The sequence below is a fragment of the Colobus angolensis genome, unplaced genomic scaffold (genome assembly GCF_000951035.1).
Source record: "Colobus angolensis palliatus isolate OR3802 unplaced genomic scaffold, Cang.pa_1.0 Scaffold311, whole genome shotgun sequence".
In the NCBI taxonomy this organism is placed as follows: Eukaryota; Metazoa; Chordata; class Mammalia; order Primates; family Cercopithecidae; genus Colobus; species Colobus angolensis.
In genome coordinates this window covers 1,306,916-1,328,479 of record NW_012116389.1, presented here as the reverse complement: position 1 = coordinate 1,328,479, position 21,564 = coordinate 1,306,916, and the positions used below count along the sequence as shown (strand labels likewise).

The 21,564-nt window shown below is 37.9% G+C and overlaps 1 protein-coding gene across 1 annotated transcript in view; it reads left to right on the top strand.

Moving 5' to 3' along the window:
- Positions 1 to 21,564, top strand: part of ULK4 (unc-51 like kinase 4) — a 728,320-nt gene that overhangs the window by 330,435 nt on the left and 376,321 nt on the right. The window contains exon 31 of the mRNA XM_011950984.1: positions 7,168 to 7,216. Coding sequence (XP_011806374.1) covers positions 7,168 to 7,216 — 49 coding nt within the window. The remainder of the gene's footprint in view (positions 1 to 7,167; positions 7,217 to 21,564) is intronic.

Below are 21,564 nucleotides of genomic sequence, written 5' to 3'. Positions count from 1 at the left end.
AGTGAGATGACCCCAGTACCTCAGTTGAAAATGCAGAAATCACCGGTCTTCTGTGTCGCTTGCGCTGGAAGTTGGAGACTGGAGCTGTTCCTATTCGGCCATCTTGCTCTGCCCCCCTTTTTTTATTTTAATTTAAGTTTGGGGGTACATGTGCAGAACACGCAGGTTTGTTACATAGGTATACATGTACCATGGTGGTTTGCTGCACCTATCAACCCATCATCTAGGTTTTGAGCTCCGTATGCATTAGGTATCTGTCCTAATGTTCTCCCTCCCCTTTCCCTCCACTCCCCGACAGGCCCTGGTGTGTGATGTTCCCCTCCCTGTGTCCATGTGTTCTCATTGTTTACCTCCCATTTATGAGTGAGAACATGCGGCGTTTGGTTTTCTGTTCCTTTGTTAGTTTTCTGAGAATGGTGGTTTCCAGCTTCATCCATGTCCCTGCAAAGGACATGAACTCATACTTTTCATGGTTGCATAGCATTCCATGTTGTACATGTGCCACATTTCCTTTATCCAATTTATCATTGATGGCCATTTGGGTTGATTCCAAGTCTTTACTAGTGTAAATAGTGCTGCAGTAAACATATGTGTGCATGTGTCTTTATAGCAGAATTATTTATAATCCTTTGGGTGTATACCCAAATGGGTCAAATGGTATTTCTGGTTCTGGATCCTTGAGGAATTGCCACACTGTCTTTCTCAATGGTTGACCTAATTTACACTCCCACCAATAATGTAAAAGTATTCCTATTTCTCCACAGCCTTGCCAGTATCTGTTGTTTCCTGACTTTTTAATAATTGCCATTCTAACTGGCTTGAGATGGTATCTCGTTGTGATTTTGATTTGCATTTCTCTAATGACCAGTGATGATGGCTCTTGTTCATATGTTTGTTGGCCACATAAATGTCTTCTTTTGAGAAGTGTCTGTTTATACCCTTCGTCTGCTTTCTGATGGGGTTGTTTTTTTCTTGTAAATTTGTTTAGGTTCCTTGTAGATTCTGGCTGTTAGACCTACATCAGACAGAAAAATTGCAAAAATTTTATCCCATTCTGTTGGTTGCCTTTTCACTCTGAGGGTAGTTTCTTTTGCTGTGCAGAGCTCTTTTGTTTGATTAGATTCCATTTATCAATTTTGGCTTTGGTTGCCATTGCTTTTAGCGTTCTAGTCATTAAGTCTTTGTCCATGCCTATGTCCTGAATGGTATTGCCTAGATTTTCTTCTAGGGTTTTTATGGTTTTGGGTTTTACTTTTAACTATTTAGTCCATCTTGAGTTAATATTTGTATAAAGTGTAAGGAAGGTGTTCAGTTTCAGTTTTCTGCATGTGGCTAACCAGTTTTCCCAGCACCATTTATTAAATAGGGAATATTTTTCCCATTTTTGTTTTTGTCAGGTTTGTTGAAGATCAGATGGTTGTAGATGTGTGATGTTATTTCTGAGGTCTCTGTTCTGTTCCATTGGTACATATCTGTTTTGGTACCAGCACCATGCTGTTTTGGTTACTGTAGCCTTTTAGTATAGTTTGAAGTCAGATAGCATGATTCCTCCAGCTTTGTTCTTTTTGCTTAGGATTGTCTTGGCTATACAGGCTCTTTTTTGGTTCCATATGAAATTTAAAATAGTTTTTTCTAATTCCACGAAGAAAGTCAATGGTAGCTTGATATGAATAGTATTGAATTTATAAATTACTTTGGGCAGTATGGCCATTTTCATGATATGGATTCTTCCTATCCATGAGCATGGAATGATTTTCCATTTGTTTGTGTCCTCTCTTATTTCCTTGCGCAGTGGTTTGTAGTTCTCTTTGAAGAGGTCCTTCACATCCCTTGTAAGTTGTATTTCTAAGTATTTTATTCTCTTTGTAGCAATTGTGAATGGGAGTTCACTCATGATTTGACTCTCTGCTTGTCTATTGTTGGTGTATAGAAATGCTTGTGATTTTTGCACATTAATTTTGTATCCTGAGACTTTGCTGAATTTGCTATCAGCTTAAGGAATATTTGGGCTGAGACGATGGGGTTTTCTAGATATATAAAAATGTCATCTGCAAACAGAGACAATTTGACTTCCTCACTTCCTATTTGAATACCCTTTATTTCTTTCTCTTGCCTGATTGCCCTAGCCAAAACTTCCAATATTATGTTGAATAGGAGTGGTGAGAGAGGGCATCCTTGTCTTGTGCCAGTTTTCAAAGGGAATGCTTCCAGCTTTTGCCCATTCAGTATGATATTGGCTATAGATTTGTCATAAATAGCGCTTATTATTTTGAGATATGTTCCATCAATACCTAGTTTATTGAGGGAATGAAGGGATGTTGAATCTTACTGAAGGCCTGTTCTGTATCTATTGAGATAATCGTGTGGTTTTGTCATTTGTTATGTGTACATGATGGATTACATTTATTGATTTGCTTATGTTGAACCAGGCTTGCATCCCAGGGATGAAGCCAACTTGATCGTGGTCGATAAGCTTTTTGATGTGCTGCTGGATTCAGTTTGCCAGTATTTTATTAAGGATTTTCACATTGATGTTCATCAGGGATATTGGCCTGAGATTTTTTGTTGTTGTTTTTGTTGTATCTATGGCAGGTTTTGATATCAGGATGATGCTGGCCTTATAAAATGAGTTAGGGAGGAGTCCTTCTTTTTCTATTGTTTGGAATAGTTCCAGAAGGAATGGTACCAGCTCCATTTGGTAGAATTCGGCTGTGAATTTTTCTGGTCCTGGGCTTTTTTTGATTGGTAGGTTATTACTCCCTCAATTTCAAATCTTCTTATTGGTCTATTTGGGGATTTGAGTTCTTCATGGTTTAATCTTGGGAGGGTGTATGTGTGCAGGAATTTATCCATTTCTTCTAGATTTTCTTGTTTATTTGCGTAGAGTTTTTTGTAGTATTCTCTGATGGTAGTTTGTATTTCTGTGGGATCAGTGGTGATATCCCTTTTATCATTTTTTATTGTGTCTATTTGATTCTTCTCTCTTTTCTCTTTGTCTAGCTAGTGTTCCATCTGCTTTGTTAATCTTTTCTAAAAACCAGCTCCTGGATTCATTGATTATTTTGAAGGGTTTTTCGTGTCTCCGTCTCCTTCAGTTCTGCTCTGATCTTAGTTATTTCTTGTCTTCTCCTAGCTTTTGAATTTGTTTGCTCATGCTTCTCTAGTTCTTTTAATTATTATGTTAAAGTGTCGAGTTTGGATCTTACCCATTTTCTCCTGTGGGCATTTTAGTGCTATGAATTTCCCTCTAAGCACTGCTTTAGCTGTGTCCCAGAGATTCTGGTACATTGTGTCTTTGTTTTCATTGGTTTCAAATAACTTTATTCTGCCTTCATTTCGTTATTTATCCAGTAGTCATTCAGGAGCAGGTTGTTCAGTTTTGATGTAGTTGTAGTTTCAATGTAGTTTGAGTAAATTTCTCAATCCTGAGTTCTAATTTGGTTGCACTGTGGTCTGAGATACCGTTTGTTATGATACCCATTATTTTGCATTTGCTGAGGAGTGTTTACTGCTAATTATGTGGTCAATTTTAGAATACATGCTATTCTAAAATAGCATGTATTTTATGTGGCACTGAGAAGAATGTATGGTCTGTTGATTTGTGGTGGAGAATTCTGTAGATGTCTATTAGGTCTGCTTGGTCCAGAGCTGAGTTCAAGTCCTGAATATCCTTGTTAATTTTTTGTCTTGTTCGTCTGTCTAATATTGACAGTGACTTGTTAGAATCTCCTACTGTTATTGTTGGGGTTCTGCATCTCTTTGTAGGTCTCTAAGAACTTGTTTTATGAATCTGGGTGCTACTGTATTGGGTGCGTATATATTTAGGATAGGTAGCTCTTCTTGCATTGATCCCTTTACCATTATGTAATGCCCTTCTTTGTCTTTTTTGATCTTTGTTGGTTTAAAATCTATTTTGTCAGAGACTAGGATTGCAACCCTTGCTTTTTTTTTTTTTCCTTTCCATTTGCTTGGTAAATATTTCTCCATCCCTTTATTTTGAGCCCATGTGTGTCTTTGCATGTGAGATGGGTCTCCTGAATACAGCACCTCAGTGAGTCTGGACTCTTTTTCTAATTTGCCAGTCAGTGTTTTTCAATTGGGGCATTTAGCCCTTTTACATTTAAGGTTAATATTGTTCTGTGTGAATTTGATCCTGTCATCATGATGCTAGCTGGTTATTTTGCATATTAGTTGATGCAAATTCTACATAGTGTCATTAGTCTTTATATTTTGGTGTGTTTTTGCCGTGACTGGTACCAGTTTTTCTTTTCCATATTTAGTGATTCCTTTAGGAGCTCTTGTGAAGCAGGCCTGGTAGTGACAAAATCCCTCAGCATTTGCTTGTCTGGAAAGGATTTTATTTCTCTTTCACTTACGGAGCTTAGTTTGGCTGGATAAGAAATTCTGGGTTGAAAATTCTTTCCTTTAAGAATGTTGAATATTGGCCCCCACACTCTTATGGCTTATAGGGTTTCTGCAGAGAGATCTGCTGTTAGTCTGATGGGCTTCCATTTGTAGATACCTGACTTTCTCTCTGGCTGCCCTTAACATTTTTTTCCTTCATTTCAACCTTGGAGAATCTGACGATTATGTTTCTTGGAGTTCCTTCTTGAGGAGTATCTTAGTCGTGTTCTCTCTAGTTACTGAATTTGAATGTTGGCCTATCTTGCTAGGTTGGGGAAGTTCTCCTGAATATCCTGAAATATGTTTTTTAACTTTGTTCCCTTCTCCCCATCACTTTTAGGTACACCAATCAATCATAGGTTTGGTCTTTTCACATAGTCCCATATTTCTTGGAGGCTTTGTTCATTCCTTTTCCTTGTTTTTTCTCTAATCTTGTCTTCATGCCTTATTTCAGTAAGTTGATCTTCAGTCTCAGATATCCTTTCTTCCACTTGATCGATTCGGCTATTGATAGTTGTATATGCTTCTCAAAGTTCTCATGCTGTGTTTTTCAGCTCCATCAGGTCATTTATGTTTCTCTTTAAACTGGTTATTCTAGTAAGCAGATCCTGTAACCTTTTATTAAGGTTCTTAACTTCCTTGCATTGGGTTAGAACATGCTGCTTTAGCTCAGAGGAGTTTGTTATTACCTGCCTTCTGAAGCCTACTTCTGTCAATTTGTCAAACTTATTCTCCATCCAGTTTTGTGCCCTTGCTGGAGAGGAGTTGCAATCATCTGGAAGAGAAGTGGCATTCTGGAATTTGGAATTTTCAGCGTTTTTGTGCTGGCTTTTCCTCATCTTCATGGATTTATCTACCTTGGATCTTTGATGACCTTTGGATGGGGTTTTTGTGTGTGGGTTTTTTATGTTGATGTTGATGTTGTTGTTTTCTGTTTGTTACTTTTTCTTGAAACAATCAGGCCCCTCTTCTGCAGTTCTACTGCAGTTTGCTGGAGGTCCACCCCAGACCCTGTTTGTTTGGGTATCACCAGTGGAGGCTGCAGAACAGCAAAGATTGCTGCCTGCTTATTCCTCAGGAAGCTTTGTCCCAGAGGGACACCGGCCTGATGCTAGCCAGCGCTCTCCTGTATGAGGTGTCTGTCGACCCCTGTTTGGAGGTTTCTTCCAGTCAGCAGGCTTGGGGGTCACGGACCCACATGAGAAGACAGCCTGTCCCTTAGCAGAGTTGGTGCTCTGTGCTGGGAGAATCCCTCTTGTCAAGATCATTAGCTATTCTGTTCAGAGCTGGCAGGCAGGAACAATTAAATCTGCTGAATCTGTATCCACAGCCGCCCCTTCCCCCAGGTGGTCTGTCCCAGGGAGATTGGGGTTTTGTCTGTAAGCTCCTGAGTTGGGCTGTTACCTTTCCTACAGAGATGCCCTGCCCAGTGAGGAGGAATCTGGAGAAGCAGTCTGGCTATAGCTGCTTTGCCCTGCCCAGCCTCCTTAGCACTGTCAGGAAAAAACCACCTACTAGTCTCAGTAATGGCAGATGTCCCTCCCCCCACCAAGCTCGATTGCCCCAGGTTGACTTCAGACTGCTGTGCTGGCAGTGAGAATTTCAAACCAGTGGTTCTTAGCTTGCCGGGCTCCCTGAGAGTAGGACCCGCCGAGCAAGACCACTTGACTCCCTGGCTTCAGCCCCCTTGGTTCTGTCTAGATGGGGTTCCAGGCGCTGCTGGGGTATGAAAAAAAAACTCCTGTCACTACCTCTAGGTTGGTGAATGCCCAAACAGCTGCCCAGTTTTGTGCTTGAAACCTAGGATCCTGGTGTTGTAGGCACATGAGGGAATCTCCTGATCTGCAGATTGCAAAAACTGTGGGAAAAGCGTAGTAACCCGGTGGGGTAGCACAGTTCCTCACGGCTTTCCTTGGTTAGGGGGAGGGAGGTCCCCAGCCCCTTGCACTTCCCTGGTGAGGCGACGCCCCACCCTGCTTCTGCTACCCCTCTGTGGGTTGGACCCGCTGCCTAACCAGGCCAAGGGAGATGAACTGGGTACCTCAGTTGGAAATGCAGAAATCACCCGCCTTCTATGTTGGTCTTGCTAGGAGCTGCAGACCGGAACTGTTTCTATTCGGCCATCTTGGCCCCTCCCTGGATGTCACAAATACTGTTCTTAATCAAAACTGTGACTTTTGAATGATTTAGGTTTTATCAAGGCTGTTTTCTCTTTTATGAAAAAATTCTTCTATTACAATTGATGTCAATTGATAACTAGATTTGATGAGGGAAAGTGCCTAGTGTCTACCAGGTAATTGGTGTCTCATTTTTTAAAAATTAAAGATCATTAAAATTCATCATACATTAATTCGTTAATGCTGAGAAGACAGCTAATGAGACATATATAAAGAATTACAGTGTGTCATTTTATCATTTAACAGTGCAGAGAGGGTTGGTTACATTATTTCAGATGATATTACCTATTTTGATAGTCTTTATAATAATTGTGAATTTTAATTCTTACATTAAAAATACCAGTCTATTTGAGATTTTACTTGCTACACATCAATAAGGCTAAGCTAGTAGTCACTTGCAAAAAAGCCTCATATTTCTTGTTTAATAGCTATAGTTGTGTCTTAGAAATGAATGTTTAATCATACTATTTCTTAGTCAAGGAATTTTAGCAATAAAACATGGGGGCTGCAGTGCTTTATATCAGGCCATCAGTGTAAATATGAATTGTCTAATGTGTACCTATCTTTTTATCTTTTTTTTTAACAGACTTGTAGAAGAAAGCAAACTGATCTCACTCATTTTTGAAGTAACTCTGGTAAGAATGGAAATGTGCATTTGAAATTCAAATGAAATTTTGAAATTGTAAAGATTTTAACCATGTTGTATGACTGTGTTGCTAACCCTAACTCTGCCCTGAAGGATTGTATGTCCATCATCATCACACTTAACCTCACTGAACTTCAGCTTCCTTATCTATAAAGGAATGTCAAGCTCTGAAATTAATGTAGTGATACTGGTTAATGACTGCCCTCTTTCCACAAATCTTTTACATTTTAGCTCTGTTGTATTACACAATGTATATTTTCTGACATAGATTACTTTATCTGAGGTTGGTTTGTATAGAGAGGGAAGAATGATTATTGCTACACTTCAATATGAATTTTCTGGTGCTCAGTATGAAACCCTCTGACTTTGCAGTTACTGGGTACCAGATCAGCAGTTTTATGCCTGTGGTCAGAAAGTTGTCTTCTTCAGAACTTAGAATAGCTTAGCTTCCATACACCATTTTTCTGTTCACAGAATACAATTTAATTTAAAACCATCTGTTAAAGAAAATCCTCTGTGTTTCCTATGTGTAGAGAATAAAATGGGATGCAGGGTCAACTTTCTTTGTCTCTGATAAATCTCTATTATGCCAAATACAGATCTGTGAATTAGGTTGAAAATTGAGTTGGTTCTTGCAAGCAAGTGCCTATTGCCAAAGAAAGGTTCTCTTGTGCCTGGGTGTGTTATCCTCTTATCCTAAGTACTTTACCTCCCTAGCTCAGTAACAGCACAAGGCACAACAGAGAGGGCACTTCCCCAGCCAGATCAGCCCAACTTACCTTGGTCATCAGTGGGGGAGTATTAGTTGTGATAGTCTGATAACCATACACATGGGAAATCAACTTTCCTTAATCATCTTAAAATAGTATTCTATAAATCATTTGTGTTCTGTCATGTCCATATGGTGAAAAGTTTATTTTTCTTAGCTACAGATTTTCAGAAGAGCTGAGTGGATTTGCTGAGCTGTTTGCATTGGATGGGGAGTAGAAAATGGGAATGGGTACTATTCCCAGAGCACGTTCAAGTGACAAGATGACAGCTGCCTTGATGAGTGGAACATGTAAAGTTAGTGCCTGGACTGAGTTGCTTAGAATTGTAAAAAGGGATTTTAGAGAAAGGATAGAGAAGAGGCAGATGAAGAAATGTGGCGATCAAGAGCTCTCTAATGGAGATGTTAAAGTTTCACCAGTGATATGGATATGTGTATCTTTCGACCTTCAGTCAGATACACATTATTTGCCAATTTGTTATGGAGTCGGATTTGCTTTGGAGGACAATGGTCTAGCAAACTGCTAAGTTTGGCCACATGGTTGGGTATGGGGCAAGAACCAAAGCTGACCGAACTCAGCCATATTTGAATGCATTTGGAAAGAGACACATTTTATAGACATCCTGGAGCTAGAATGGACTTAATGGGTCTACATGATTCATCCTCTTGCTGTGGCAGGAGAGCTTCTAACCTGTTAGATCAATATAACTCCTTTTGTGGCTGACAGAAAGTTCTTACCTTATCCTTTGGCAATCATCTCAAGGTCTAAAATCTCAACATAAAAAATTTCTTTTGGTGTGACTGGCACCTGTAGTCCCAGCTACTTGGGAGGCTGAGGCAGGAGAATGGTGTAAACCCGGGAGGTGGAGCTTGCGGTGAGCTGAGATCCGGCCACCGCACTCCAGCCTGGGTGACAGAGTGAGACTCCGTCTCCCAAAAAAAAAAAAAAAAAAAAAAAAAATTCCTTTTGGTAGTTTACCAGAACCCCTTCGTACTTGATTAATCTCTGTGTACTGAGCACCCAACAAGTGTTTTGTATTTTACAAACCATAATAAATGTTTAAATAATTGATCAATGGCACAATTTGAACCCTTGTCATTGTGGTGTAACTGTCATAGGTAATGGGTAGAAGGTGCCATCTACCCTCCAGATCACCATTTTAGCCAGTCCTGAGCCCTGTGGCCCTTGCAGGCATGTCAGGGATGGTGCTCTTTCTCTAACCAGAACAGTTCCATGCTCAGATTTCTTGTAGGACATTATCTGAAAAAGAGATCTTGCTGCTAAAAAGTAAAGAGGAAAAGTGTTGGAAATCACTGCTTTATGAGGCAGGAGTTTGATGTCCTTGAAGAACATTATTAAATTCATATTCTACTTTTGTCTTTTTTGAGTTGAATAATCTCAACTTTTTTCTGTGTAGAAATACATTTTTCAATTGATGAAATGTCTTTGTAGCAGTTATCCTGTGAACTATTACTTGTCCTTTTAAAATTATTGTCACCAAGCTAGATATAATACAGTATTTTCTTGATTCTATGATGCACATTTTTTTCCCCCCAGATTTTAACATTTCTGAAGCTGAGATATACTTTCCAAATCAATGGTGTTTTACAGTTGCTTTCAGCCAGGTGACCTGGTTGTCATTGCCTTAACCAATTTATTTCAGTTTTATTTTCCTTTTTATAAATGCCTAAAAGTGATATATTATAAAAATCTATGTCTGAATAACTCTAAAAGAACTCTTTCAATAAAAAGAAGATAAAAATTCTAAGTAATAAGAAACCATGTCATAGTTTAATTGGCAGCATTTTTCTTTCTTAGTGCTTGATAAAATAATAGTGCATCTTAGAACTGATGGATTTCTAGTTTCAAGGAAACATAGTATATATTTCAATTTGGTTTGGTTTCTAAGTTTGAGGGCCTTGGTGGTGTCTAGCATATATATGGCAGCTTCTTTGCAGTGATTTGATCAGAAGAAGGCATAATGAGAAGATTGTGTGGGGCCCTGCATGCTTGGCTGCTACTTATGCCTTCTGGCTACCCATTAAGAAAACAGCAAAACAGCATTTAATTCATTTAGCTGGTAGTCTACTGTGACCTCCTGATGGACTTTTTTCCTTACTCTGAGCCCATCCCTGTTTTTCAGCTTCTGTTTGATGTACTTAAAACCTGCTTATGAGCTTTGTAACTTCCTTCTTCCTTTCTAGAGTTTCTCCTATGCTGTGCTTCTCTCCTAGATATCTTCCATTAAGAAAGTGAGCCTGTCTTTTCTGATTGGCAGGAATTGCAGGCAGCTTCTCTGTCTTTTCCTGTAGTTATGCAAGCAAATGAGGTGGAGGAACTACAATTCTGAATTTGACATCCTATCTGTACAAAGTAGCCAAGTGGAAATCTTAGGAAGAACAGACATTTCTGGAGTTGTGTGGCAAACTACGAGCTCCAAGTATGGATTCAAACTGGTTAAATAGATAACCAATTGAAATTAATTTTTATTATTTTGGAAAAAAAAATAAAAATTATCTCCAGTTGTCACTACCTACTGAGAAGGCACAGTGCTGCTTCCTATCTGGAGGGCTAATGGGTAGGTCCTCTAAGTTCACGTTGCAGGGAGAGAGTGATGTGTACACGCATGATCAGGTAGGAGCATTATAGGAGCTGTTAACGAAGGTAGGCGTGGAAAGCTGTGGACCCCGGGGAAGGGAGTGACCACCTCTGAGAGAAGCAGGGGAATCTCACAGAAGGAGTAACCTTTGAACAGGGCCTTGGGGGAAGAGGAGGTCATATTCTGAGGGAAGGAGGAGGGACTTCAACTTGGGGAATGGCAAGGCTAGGTCAGTGTACTCAATGCTGAGTATACTTGACTCTCAGTATCCTCATGGGATTCGTTCTAGAAACCACCCTCATACTAAAATCTACAGATCCTCAAGTCCTTTGCATATTCTTCTGTATACTTTAAATCATCTCTGGATTACCTATAATACCTAATGCAATGTAAATGCTGTGGAAATAGTTGTTACACTGTATTTTAAAATTTGTGTTACTTTTTCTTGTATTGTTATTTTTATTTCTTTTCCTGAATATTTTTGATCTTTGGTTGGTCAGATGCACGGATGTGGAACCCATGGATAGGCAGGGCTGACTGTTCTTAGATGTGCCCAAGTATAGGGAGCATGGACCATGGAGAAATGGTAGGAAATGAGGGTAAAGGGTAGTTTGGGATGAAATCCTACAGGGCTTTATACTGTGGTTATTCCTTATTTGTTTGGCTTTGCAAATAATTTATGCTCTTTAAAATCAGATAGTATCCTCTACTTGAAAAAAAAAAATGTCTAGAACCCCTGTGCTTTAGGAGGTTTGTGCAATGAGGTAGGCTGATTGGCTACAGGTTTGGGACTCAGCAGGAATCAGGCTTGGGTCATGGGCATGCACTGGAAACTTGAGTGTCCATGCTCCTTCAGTCACTAGAAGATTGAAAGGGTGGAAACTAGATTCTGGGAGTTTCTGCAAGTTTTCATCAATGAGGTTTTTGAGATCAGTCAAAGGGACTGTGGGGACGGGAACATAAGATACAGGACAGGTCTCAGATGTCCGATCTGATGTCCCAGGAGTTCTAACATCACATTCAAGGCAGAGAGTGGGCAGAATGTTTTTAATGCTGAGCTCTAGCTTCAAGTTTTCTGGTATTTGGCAGGACAAACAGGACAAACAGTGGAGGCCAGGTAGCTGATGGCTTACAAAAAATGGTGTTGTTCCCCAAGCAGAGCCCACCTGGGTGAGACCTCTGCATTTTCGTTGGCAACACAAGGCAGCTGTGCTGGACAGGGAGTGGAGGCTCAGGCGGCATATGCTGGATTAAGCTGAATGCATTTGTATTATAGTATATACAGTCTTCACGGTCTACCGCACTAAGGCAGTCTGCACTTGCTTAATATGTGGGTTCCTGAAAAATGTGAGCCGTCAGAAGAGTCCATTGTCTTGGCTTTTGAGTGCAGAATTGCTGTGGAGGACTTATATTTTCTCTCCACTTTTTCAAAAGAGTTTAAGTTGCTTTTAAATGTGCCTTAAATGTGAATTTGGAGGTATCAGCCTTTGGAGTTTGCTATAACTCTAATCTTTCTTCAATTTATTTCAGTGGTTTATGTTTTGGCCTACTTCAGTAAATCATTTTAATGCCAAGTAATATAGGTAACCTCTGTTTTATTGGAAAAAAATATTCGTGGCAGATTTTCCAATATATGCCAAAATATTGCTGTCATGATATTTTATGTGTCTATTTCAAAACAAACAATTAAAGAGCAATTTCAGTGGCAAATGTTAACAATAAAAATTGGATTAGCAATACGCTAGTTTGACAATTACATTGTTTTAACAATTCTCAAGGATAGCAATTGAAGCAAGCTTCAGTAAATCTTTCAAGTCAACTGTATTTTTAGAAAAGAGTCTCTTTATGGACCCTTGAGGCCTAAAATATTTAATCACTGAGACACCAATGTCGTATACATAGACAGTCACATTACGTTTAAGGAATGTTTTCAATCCTGTGCATTCATCAGGCTTATAAGATTTGCTCCACTCTACTTGTAACTCAACAAATATGTATTGGTTCTTAGAGTATGTTAAAAAGAGAAGTTTCTTATTTTAAGAATCTCATGCTTATGTTAAATATACTATTAACAAAATTTTGCTATGCACATGGGCGAATATTTCTATAATAAAATAGAAAATAAGATTAAAAAATATATATATTGGCTGGGCACAGTGTAATTCCAGCACTTTGGGAGGCTTAGGCAGGTGGGTCACTTGAGGTCAGAAGTTCGAGACTAGTGTGGCCGACAGGCAAAACCCCATCTCTACAAAAAATAAAAAAAATTAGCCAGGCATGGTGGTGCATGCCTATAATCCCAGCTAGTGGGGAGGCTGAGGCAGAGAATTGCTTGAACCCTGGGGGCAGAGGTTGCAGAGAGGCGAGATCACGCCACTGCATTCCAGCTGAGGTGACAGAGCAAGACTCTGTTTCAAAAAAAAAGAAAAATTTTTGAATTTTATTGTCTTCACTATTTTTTTTTTTTCTTTTCGAGATGAGGTCTCACTCTGTCACTCAGGCTGGAGTGCAGTGGCACGATCATAGCTTATTGCAGCCTCAAACTCTTGGGCTCAAGTGATCCTCCCACCTCAGCTTCCCAAGTAGCTGGGACTGCAGGGGTGTGCCACTGTGACTGGCTAATTTTTTTTTTTAGTGTTTGTAGCGATGAGGTCTTGCTGTGTTCACCAGACTGGTCTTAAATTCCTGACCTCAAGCCGACCTCCCACCTTGGTCTCCCAAAGTGTTGGGATTATAGACGTAAGCCACTGCGCCTGGACAGAGAACAAGATTTGATTCAAATTTCAAAATGCTTGACTTAGGAAGATACTTTTAAATTTATACAATTAACACCTGTTGAATGCAGTTGATAAATCTACATCTGTACCCATTCAGGGCTTTTCAAGATTGAAGAATGGAGCCATCTAACAAATTTTTGTTGTATACAAAGACGACTTTATACACGGCTAACATAGACCGCCATTAAAGTATATATAAGGTGTTTCTTTTGGGAATGAAAATGGATTTGTATAAATCCCTTCTTGGTGACTTATGTCATAAATACATGTTTGCAAAATAACTTTCTTGGGCTGGGATACAATCTATTGATACTGGATTGAATGAAGTGAAGTTGCTCATATGACAACTGAACAATAACTTTAATCTGATCAGCTCCACATTACCTGAATAAATGGGCTGAACTAAGTGCAATAAATATATTAGTAAATGTGGGCTAAATAAAGCATAACTAGCTTCTGCATAATCAGCCAAATAAAGAGAAATTTTATTGAGATAAAAACCACATATTGTACCCAATGAAAAAAAAGCTAAAAAAGAGCTTAGTATATCTGTGACCAGGTACAGGTTACATATTAAGAATGTGTTACATTTAACTTCTTCCAAGCCAGTAGAATCTTGAGTTTTATCATCATCATTCTTATTTCTAGTTCTGCTCTACGTTCTGCTCACTTTGAGGAAATACTACATATACATTCTTCTCTCTAAAAGAGAGTCTAGTTAAAAAGCACAGGAGAGAAGTAGATAAGTGATAAGATGTTGAACAATGTACTTCCCAAGATCAGAAGCTTTTGTAGTTTTTGTTCTTACTTCTAATTGATTCAGGAACTGGAAAATGAAATAGTAAGAAGGGCCAGTGTTCTTCAGGGTGATAAACTCACAAAAGGCAGTGGATGTGGCTCCCCTGAAATCTGGCCATGGCAAGTGATACCACTGAACTTCTTCCCTAACTCTGGATAACCTAACTCTCAGTTACATTGGCCAACTTTGATTTCAGGCTTGTGTTAAAAAATAAAAGGCTTACTGTGGTCAGGCATTGCCCAATCACACCACTCCCAAAACATTTGTATTTGGAGTTCTTTGATAGATGAAACAAAGTAAAATGACTGATGGTAAATGCAAAGAATTACTGGAAAAGCCTACTGTGAAATCAGTGATTACTCATTCTCAGTATGACACCAATGAATGTTACTTTTTCTCAAAATTACTCAGTAACACAGGACCCTATAAAGTTTATTCATGAACAGAAACAAATGAAATTATCCACTTTTTAAGAAAGTAGAAATGTCAGCAAAGAGTTACTAGTTTTGATTAAATAAAGCAGCAAACATCTATTAGCATTTGCTTTTGATGCTCTTTACATTTGTTTTTTTGGATGGGCAAGAAGAAGAAGAATTTATGTGCTTACCCAGAGCTGCAAAGGATTTTCAGATGGAACCAGGAAATCTGATGTACTCAATCAGTTTACAGATTTATAGGAAAAGTAGAGCTTTTAAAATAGTTCTAGCAGGTGAAATTGCATTTTGGATTTATTAGAGATATCAAATTGGAAAAAGACATACAAAGTCAGTAAGGGCAAGTTATTACATAGAAATTTTAGGTTTATCTTTTTTTTGTAACAAAAACACTACATATTTGTAAAGGGTTTAAATAACACAGAAATGTCTAACATAGCATGTGGTGGTCTCCAATAATTTCATGACTTATAGCTAGTGAATGTTCTCCTCATTATTTTTCATGCATGTATTGTATGTCTTTTGTCAAAAATGGGACCATACTGAATATTAGTTTGTATCTGTCTTACTTTATAATGTCCATAGCAGCAGTGGTAGAGTGTGCATGTGCATACGTGTGCATGCAGGCATGCCTATACCCATGTGTATGCCCATGGGTATTTTTTATTCTATTTAATGACTATGTGATATTTATTGCATTTAGTATAATTTGTTTAGCCAGTCTCCACTGATGGATGTTCCAAATTTCTCCCCAACTTTATAATATGTGGAAAAAATGAACAGGATATCTTTGTCATACCTTTTTCTACCTATGTGAGTTTCCATAGGATAAATTTTTGAAAGTTGAATTGTTACATTGAAGTATATGTGTCCTTTATATTTTAATGTTACACTTCAAAGGGTGATAACTTTATAACAGTGGTATACTGCAGTGGTATACAGCCTGCTTTGCCACACCCTTAGCACAATTGAATATTGTCAGTCTTTTAAATTGTCAATTGTTTGTATTTTCACCTGTTTACTTTTCATTATGAGAATGAAATTTATCAGTGTTTTTGCTCAAAGCTTATGTGTTTCCTAGCATACTTAGGAAGGACTTCTTCTCCTTCAAAAGGTTATAAAATATTCTTCTTTTATTCTATACATTTATGGCTTTATAATTAATTTGCAAATCTTTGCTCCAAAATAATTTTGTTGTAAGGAATGGGTACAAATACAACTTATCTCTTCCCGTACATCTCCTTTTAACTATCATCAAGCTAATGTTGCAACAGTGTTTACTGATTTAATCCATCATTATGGTGACTTGGGACCCCAGTATCTCACCATGTACAAAAAATAACTCAAAATGGATTAAAGACTTAAATGTAAGACCTCAAAATGTAAAACTACCAGAAGAAAACTTAAGAGAAATATTTCAGGACATTGATCTAGGTGAAGATTTTATGAGTACAACTACAAAAGCAAAAGTAGACAAATGGGACTATATATATATCAAATTAAAAAAACTTCTGTACAGCAAAAGAAACAATAAACAGGACAAAGAGCCAACCTGTAAAATGGGAGAAAATATTTACAAACTATTCATCCAGCAAGGGACTAATAATGTCCAGAATATACTAAGAACTCAAACAATTTAACAGCAAGGAAACAAATAATCCAATTAAAAAATGGGCAAAGGCATGAAGTCCTTGCCTATGTCTATGTCCTGAATGGTATTGCCTAGGTTTTCTTCTAGGGTTTTTATGGTTTTAAGTCTAACATTTAAGTCTTTATTCCAGCTTGAATTAATTTTTGTATAAGGTGTAAGGAAGGGATCCAGTTTCAGCTTTCTGCATATGGCTAGCCAGTTTTCCCAGCACCATTTATTAAATAGGAAACCCTTTCCCCATTGCTTTTGTCAGGCTTGTCAAAGATCAGATGGTGGTAGATGTGTAGTGTTATTTCTGAAGCCTCTGTTCTGTTCTATTGATCTATATCTCTGTTTTGGTACCAGTACCATGCTGTTGTGGTTACTGTAGCTTTGTAGTATAGTTTGAAGTCAGGCAGCATGATGCCTCTAGCTTTGTTCTTTTTGCTTAGGATTGTCTTGGCCATGCAGGTTCTTTGTTGGTTCCATATGAACTTTAAAGTAGTTTTTTCCAATTCTGTGAAGAAAGTCATTGGTAGCTTGATGGGGATGACATTGAATCTATAAATTACCTTGGACAGTATGGCCATTTTTCACGATATTGATTCTTCTTATCCATGAGCATGGAGTGTTCTTCCACTTGTTTGTGTCCTCTTTTATTTCATTGAGCAGTGGTTTGTAGTTCTCCTTGAAGAGGTCCTTGACATCCCTTGTAAGTTGGATTCCTAGGTATTTTATTCTCTTTGTAGCAGTTGTGAATGGGAGTTCACTCATGATTTGTCTGTCTGTTTGTCTGTTATTGGTGTATAAGAATGCTTGTGACCTAAAGCAATGTCAACAGAAGCCAAAATTGACAAATGGGATCTAATTAAACTAAAGAACTTCTGCACAGCAAAAGAAACTACCATCAGAGTGAAAGGCAGCCTACACAGTGGGAGAAAAGTTTTGTAATCTATCCATCTGACAAAGGGCTAATATCCAGAATCTACAAAGAATTTAAACAAATTTACCAAAAAAAAAAAAATCAAACAACCCCATCAAAAAGTGGGCAAAGGATATGAACAGACATTTTTCAAAAGAAGACATATGTGGCCAACAGACACATGAAAAAATGCTCATCATCACTGGTCATCAGAGAAATGCAAATCAAAACCACAATGAGTTACCATCTCACACCAGTTAGAATGATGATCTTTAAAAAGTCAGGAAACAACAGATGCTGGAGAGGATGTGGAGAAATAGGAACGCTTTTACACTGTTGGTGGGACTGTAAACTAGTTCAACCATTGTGGAGGACAGTGTGGCGATTCCTCAGGGATCTAGAACTAGAAATACCATTTGACCCAGCTATCCCATTATTCTGTATATACCCAAAGGATTATAAATCATGCTACTATAAAGACACATGCACACGTATGTTTATTGCAGCACTATTTACAATAGCAAAGACTTGGAATCAACCCAAATGTCCATCAATGATAGACTGGATTAAGAAAATGTGACACATATACACAGTGGAATACTGTGCAGCCATAAAAAGGGATGAGTTCATGTCCTTTATAGCAACATGGATGAAGCTGGAAACTATCATTCTGAGCAAACTATTTCAAGGACAGAAAAGCAAACACCACATGTTCTCACTCATAGGTGGGAATTGAACAATGAGAACACTTGGACACAAGGCCGGGAACATCATGCACCGGAGCCTGTCGTGGGGTGGGGGGATGAGGGAGGGAGAGCATTAGGAGAAATACCTAATGTAAATGACGAGTTAATAGGTGCAGCACATGTATACATTGTAACAAACCTGCACGTTGTGCCCTTGTACCCTAGAACTAAAGTGTAATAATAAAAAAAAGAGCAAAGGCTTTGAATAATCATTTCTCAAAAGAAGATATACAAATGGCCAAGTATATGAAAAATACTCCACATCACTAATCATTGTGGAAATCCAAACCAAAGTGTGATGAGATATCTCACTCCTATTAGAATGGCTATTATCAAAATGACCAAAAATAAATAAATAAATAAATAAAAACTAACAAGTGCTGACAAGGATACAGAGAAAAGGGAATTCTTATACACTGTTGGTGGGGATATAAATTAGTACAGCCATTATGCAAAATGGTATGAAGATGTCTTAAAGAACTAAAAATAGAGCTGCTATATGATCCAGGAATCCCACTGCTGGGATTTATCCAAAGGAAAGGAAATCAGTTTATTGAAGGGATGCTTGCATCCCTATATTTATTGCAACTCTGTTCACAATAGCCAAGATACACAACGTAAATAGATAAATGGATAAAGCAAACGTGGCATGTATACACAATGGACTACTATTCAGCTATAAAAAGAATGAAATCTTGTCATTTGCCTTTGGTTTTATTGATTTCTTCTTTTTGTTTTCAATTTCATTAATTTTACTCTTTGTTTTGTCCTTTTGTTTCCTTTGGGTTTCATTTTTTGCTCTTATTCTGACTTTTTTTTTTTTTTAATGTAGAAGCTTATGTGATTGGCTTGAGACTTCTGTGTTTTTTCAAATATAAACATTTAGTGCTAAACTTTCCCCCTAAGCACTGCCTTAGTTTCGTCTCACAAATTTTGATGTGTTGTCTCTTCAGTTTCACTTAGTTCAACATAATTTCAAATTTTCTTTGTGATTTTATCTTTGGTTCATGGGTTATTTAGAAGTGTTACCTAGTTTCCCAGTATTTGGGGAACTGTCAGATATATTTTTTATTGATTTAAATGTAATTACATTGTAGTTAGAGAACGTAGTTTGCATTATTTGCATATACAATTCCTTCAGACTTGTTTTATGGTCGAGTATATGGTCTATTTTGGTAAATTTTTTTTTATACATGTAAAGAATGTGTATTCTGCTGCTGTTGGAATGTTCTATGAATGTCAATTAGGTAAATAGGTTGTCATTGTTGTTCAAGTCATCTTTATCTTTACCTGGTTTTCTATCTACTTTTCTGTCACTCATTGAGAGAGGGGTAACAGGGTCTATAGAGTCTCGTACTGTAAATGTGGCTTTGACTATTTCCACTCTTGGATCAGTTTTGTTTTCTGTTTTGAAGCTCTGTTATTCCATGGAAAAATTAAATTTAGGATTTTATGTCATCTTGATAAATCGACCTCTTTATCATTATGAGATAACCCCCTTTCTCCCTGGTAGTACAAAGAGTACTACCAGTCCTGAAATTTATTTATTTATTTATTTTTATTTTATTTATTTATTTTTTTTTGAGACGGAGTCTCGCTCTCTCACCCAGGCTGGAGTGCAGTGGCCGGATCTCAACTCACTGCAAGCTCCGCCTCCCGGGTTTACACCATTCTCCTGCCTCAGCCTCCCGAGTCGCTGGGACTACAGGCGCCTGCCACCTCGCCCGGCTAGTTTTTTGTAGTTTTTAGTAGAGACAGGGTTTCACCGTGTTAGCCAGGATGGTCTTGATCTCCTGACCTCGTGATCTGCCCATCTCGGCCTCCCAAAGTGCTGGGATTACAGGCTTGAGCCACCGCACCCGGCCCTGAAATTTATTTTATGTGATGTTAATATCACCACTGCAGCTGTTTTTGGTTAGTGTTAGTGAGACATATTTTTTTCCACTCCTTAACTCTTGACCTATCTATGCCTTTATATTCAAAATTGTTTTCTTGAAGATAGATGTAGTTGGGCCTTGCCTTTTTTTCAATCTAATAATATTATTTTTTAAAGGGGTTTAGAACATTTTTATTTAATTCAATTTTTGATACTATTATATTTAAATCTTGCTACTAGTTTTCTATTGTACCTTCTGTTGGTTTTTTTTTTTTTTTTTTGTCTTTTTCTGCTTTCTTTTGGCTCAGTTGAGTATTTTCTTGTTTAAATGGTTGGTATAGTTTACAATATATATGCATCTTTAATTCATTCAAGTCTACTTACTGTCATGTAAGTAATTATGTTGATATAATAGTCACCTCCATGTAGGCTACTGGACAAAGTCGCCGAGAGCTCATTGAACATAAAGGATCACAGATCAACTTTTAACAGCTCACATCACATGATTTATTAAATCAATTAAGTACACACAGTGAGAAGCAAGGGGTAGGGCAAGTGAGTACATTTTAGGTAAGGTGCAAACAGGCTGAAGTACACGCTGCATACATCCTGGGAAATAATAAATTTATATTGATCCCCTGTCTGCTGCATCAGCTTTCTTCAGACTTGAAATTTGAGAAAGAAAGTCCACGGATGGAAGGTATCCTGTGTCAAAAACACGTTTGCTGTATAAGACAGACACAGAGACATGTAGAGTTGGCCCTGACTGTAGCTTGACAGTAGACTTGCTGAACATCCATGAATTTTATTGGTGTTTCTTAGGCAAAGAACACACAGGGCCTGAATAGATGTCATCAATAGGCATCTTCATTAAAACTTCATATATGCTCCTGTTTGGTGCTTCCTGTATGTTTGGTGTATTGTGAATATGTAGGGCCCAGATATTTCATGTATGTTTGATGACTCATGAATGTTATGTATCTTTTGGTCCTTTCATTCATTTCTAATTCTGTTTAACATACATATGCTCTATCTATATGTGACACATAAGCCTCCTACATTCTGTTTTTTCATCTATGTCAGAACTACATATTCTCAAGTAATACAGGAATGTACTTTATACCACTTCATGTCTTATGTAAGAAACTTACATCAGTATACTTTTATTTTTAGTGACTTTCAATTACATGTATCATAAAGTCTCACTCTTGCAACACCCTTCATGATTTGGCCATGGTTGCCCCTCTCGCCTCATGTCATCTCTCTCTTTCCCTTCCTGATTATGCTTTTACCACATTGACCTCTTAGTTTACTAAATAGGCTATGCAGCGGCCTACTTTTTTCCTACCTGAGGACCTTTGCTTTTACAATTACCTCTCCTCAGCATGTTTTTCTCCTGTCTCTTTACATGGCTGTTTCTCAACCTTCCATTTTCATAGAGGCCTTCCTTCTCCACTTCATCTAAAGTAGTCCCATGAGAATAAATTGCTGTGCCTGTCTCTTTAGCCTCATCTATCATCTGGCACACAGTAGTATTAGGTATTAGGTAGTCACTCAATACGTATCTATTGAATAGTTATAGTATAGGGAAGTATTATTTTTAATGTAGCGCTGGATTTAATAGGCACATTTTAAAGGATTTTTTAAAAATGGTAAATGAAATTGGCCTGTAGTTGTATCATCTGCTAATGCTTTCTTTAATTTTTTATTTTAAAATACTTATACTTTCACAAATAGGACAGAGAAGTCCCCTGTCCTTCACCCAGCCTCTTCCAGTGGTTATA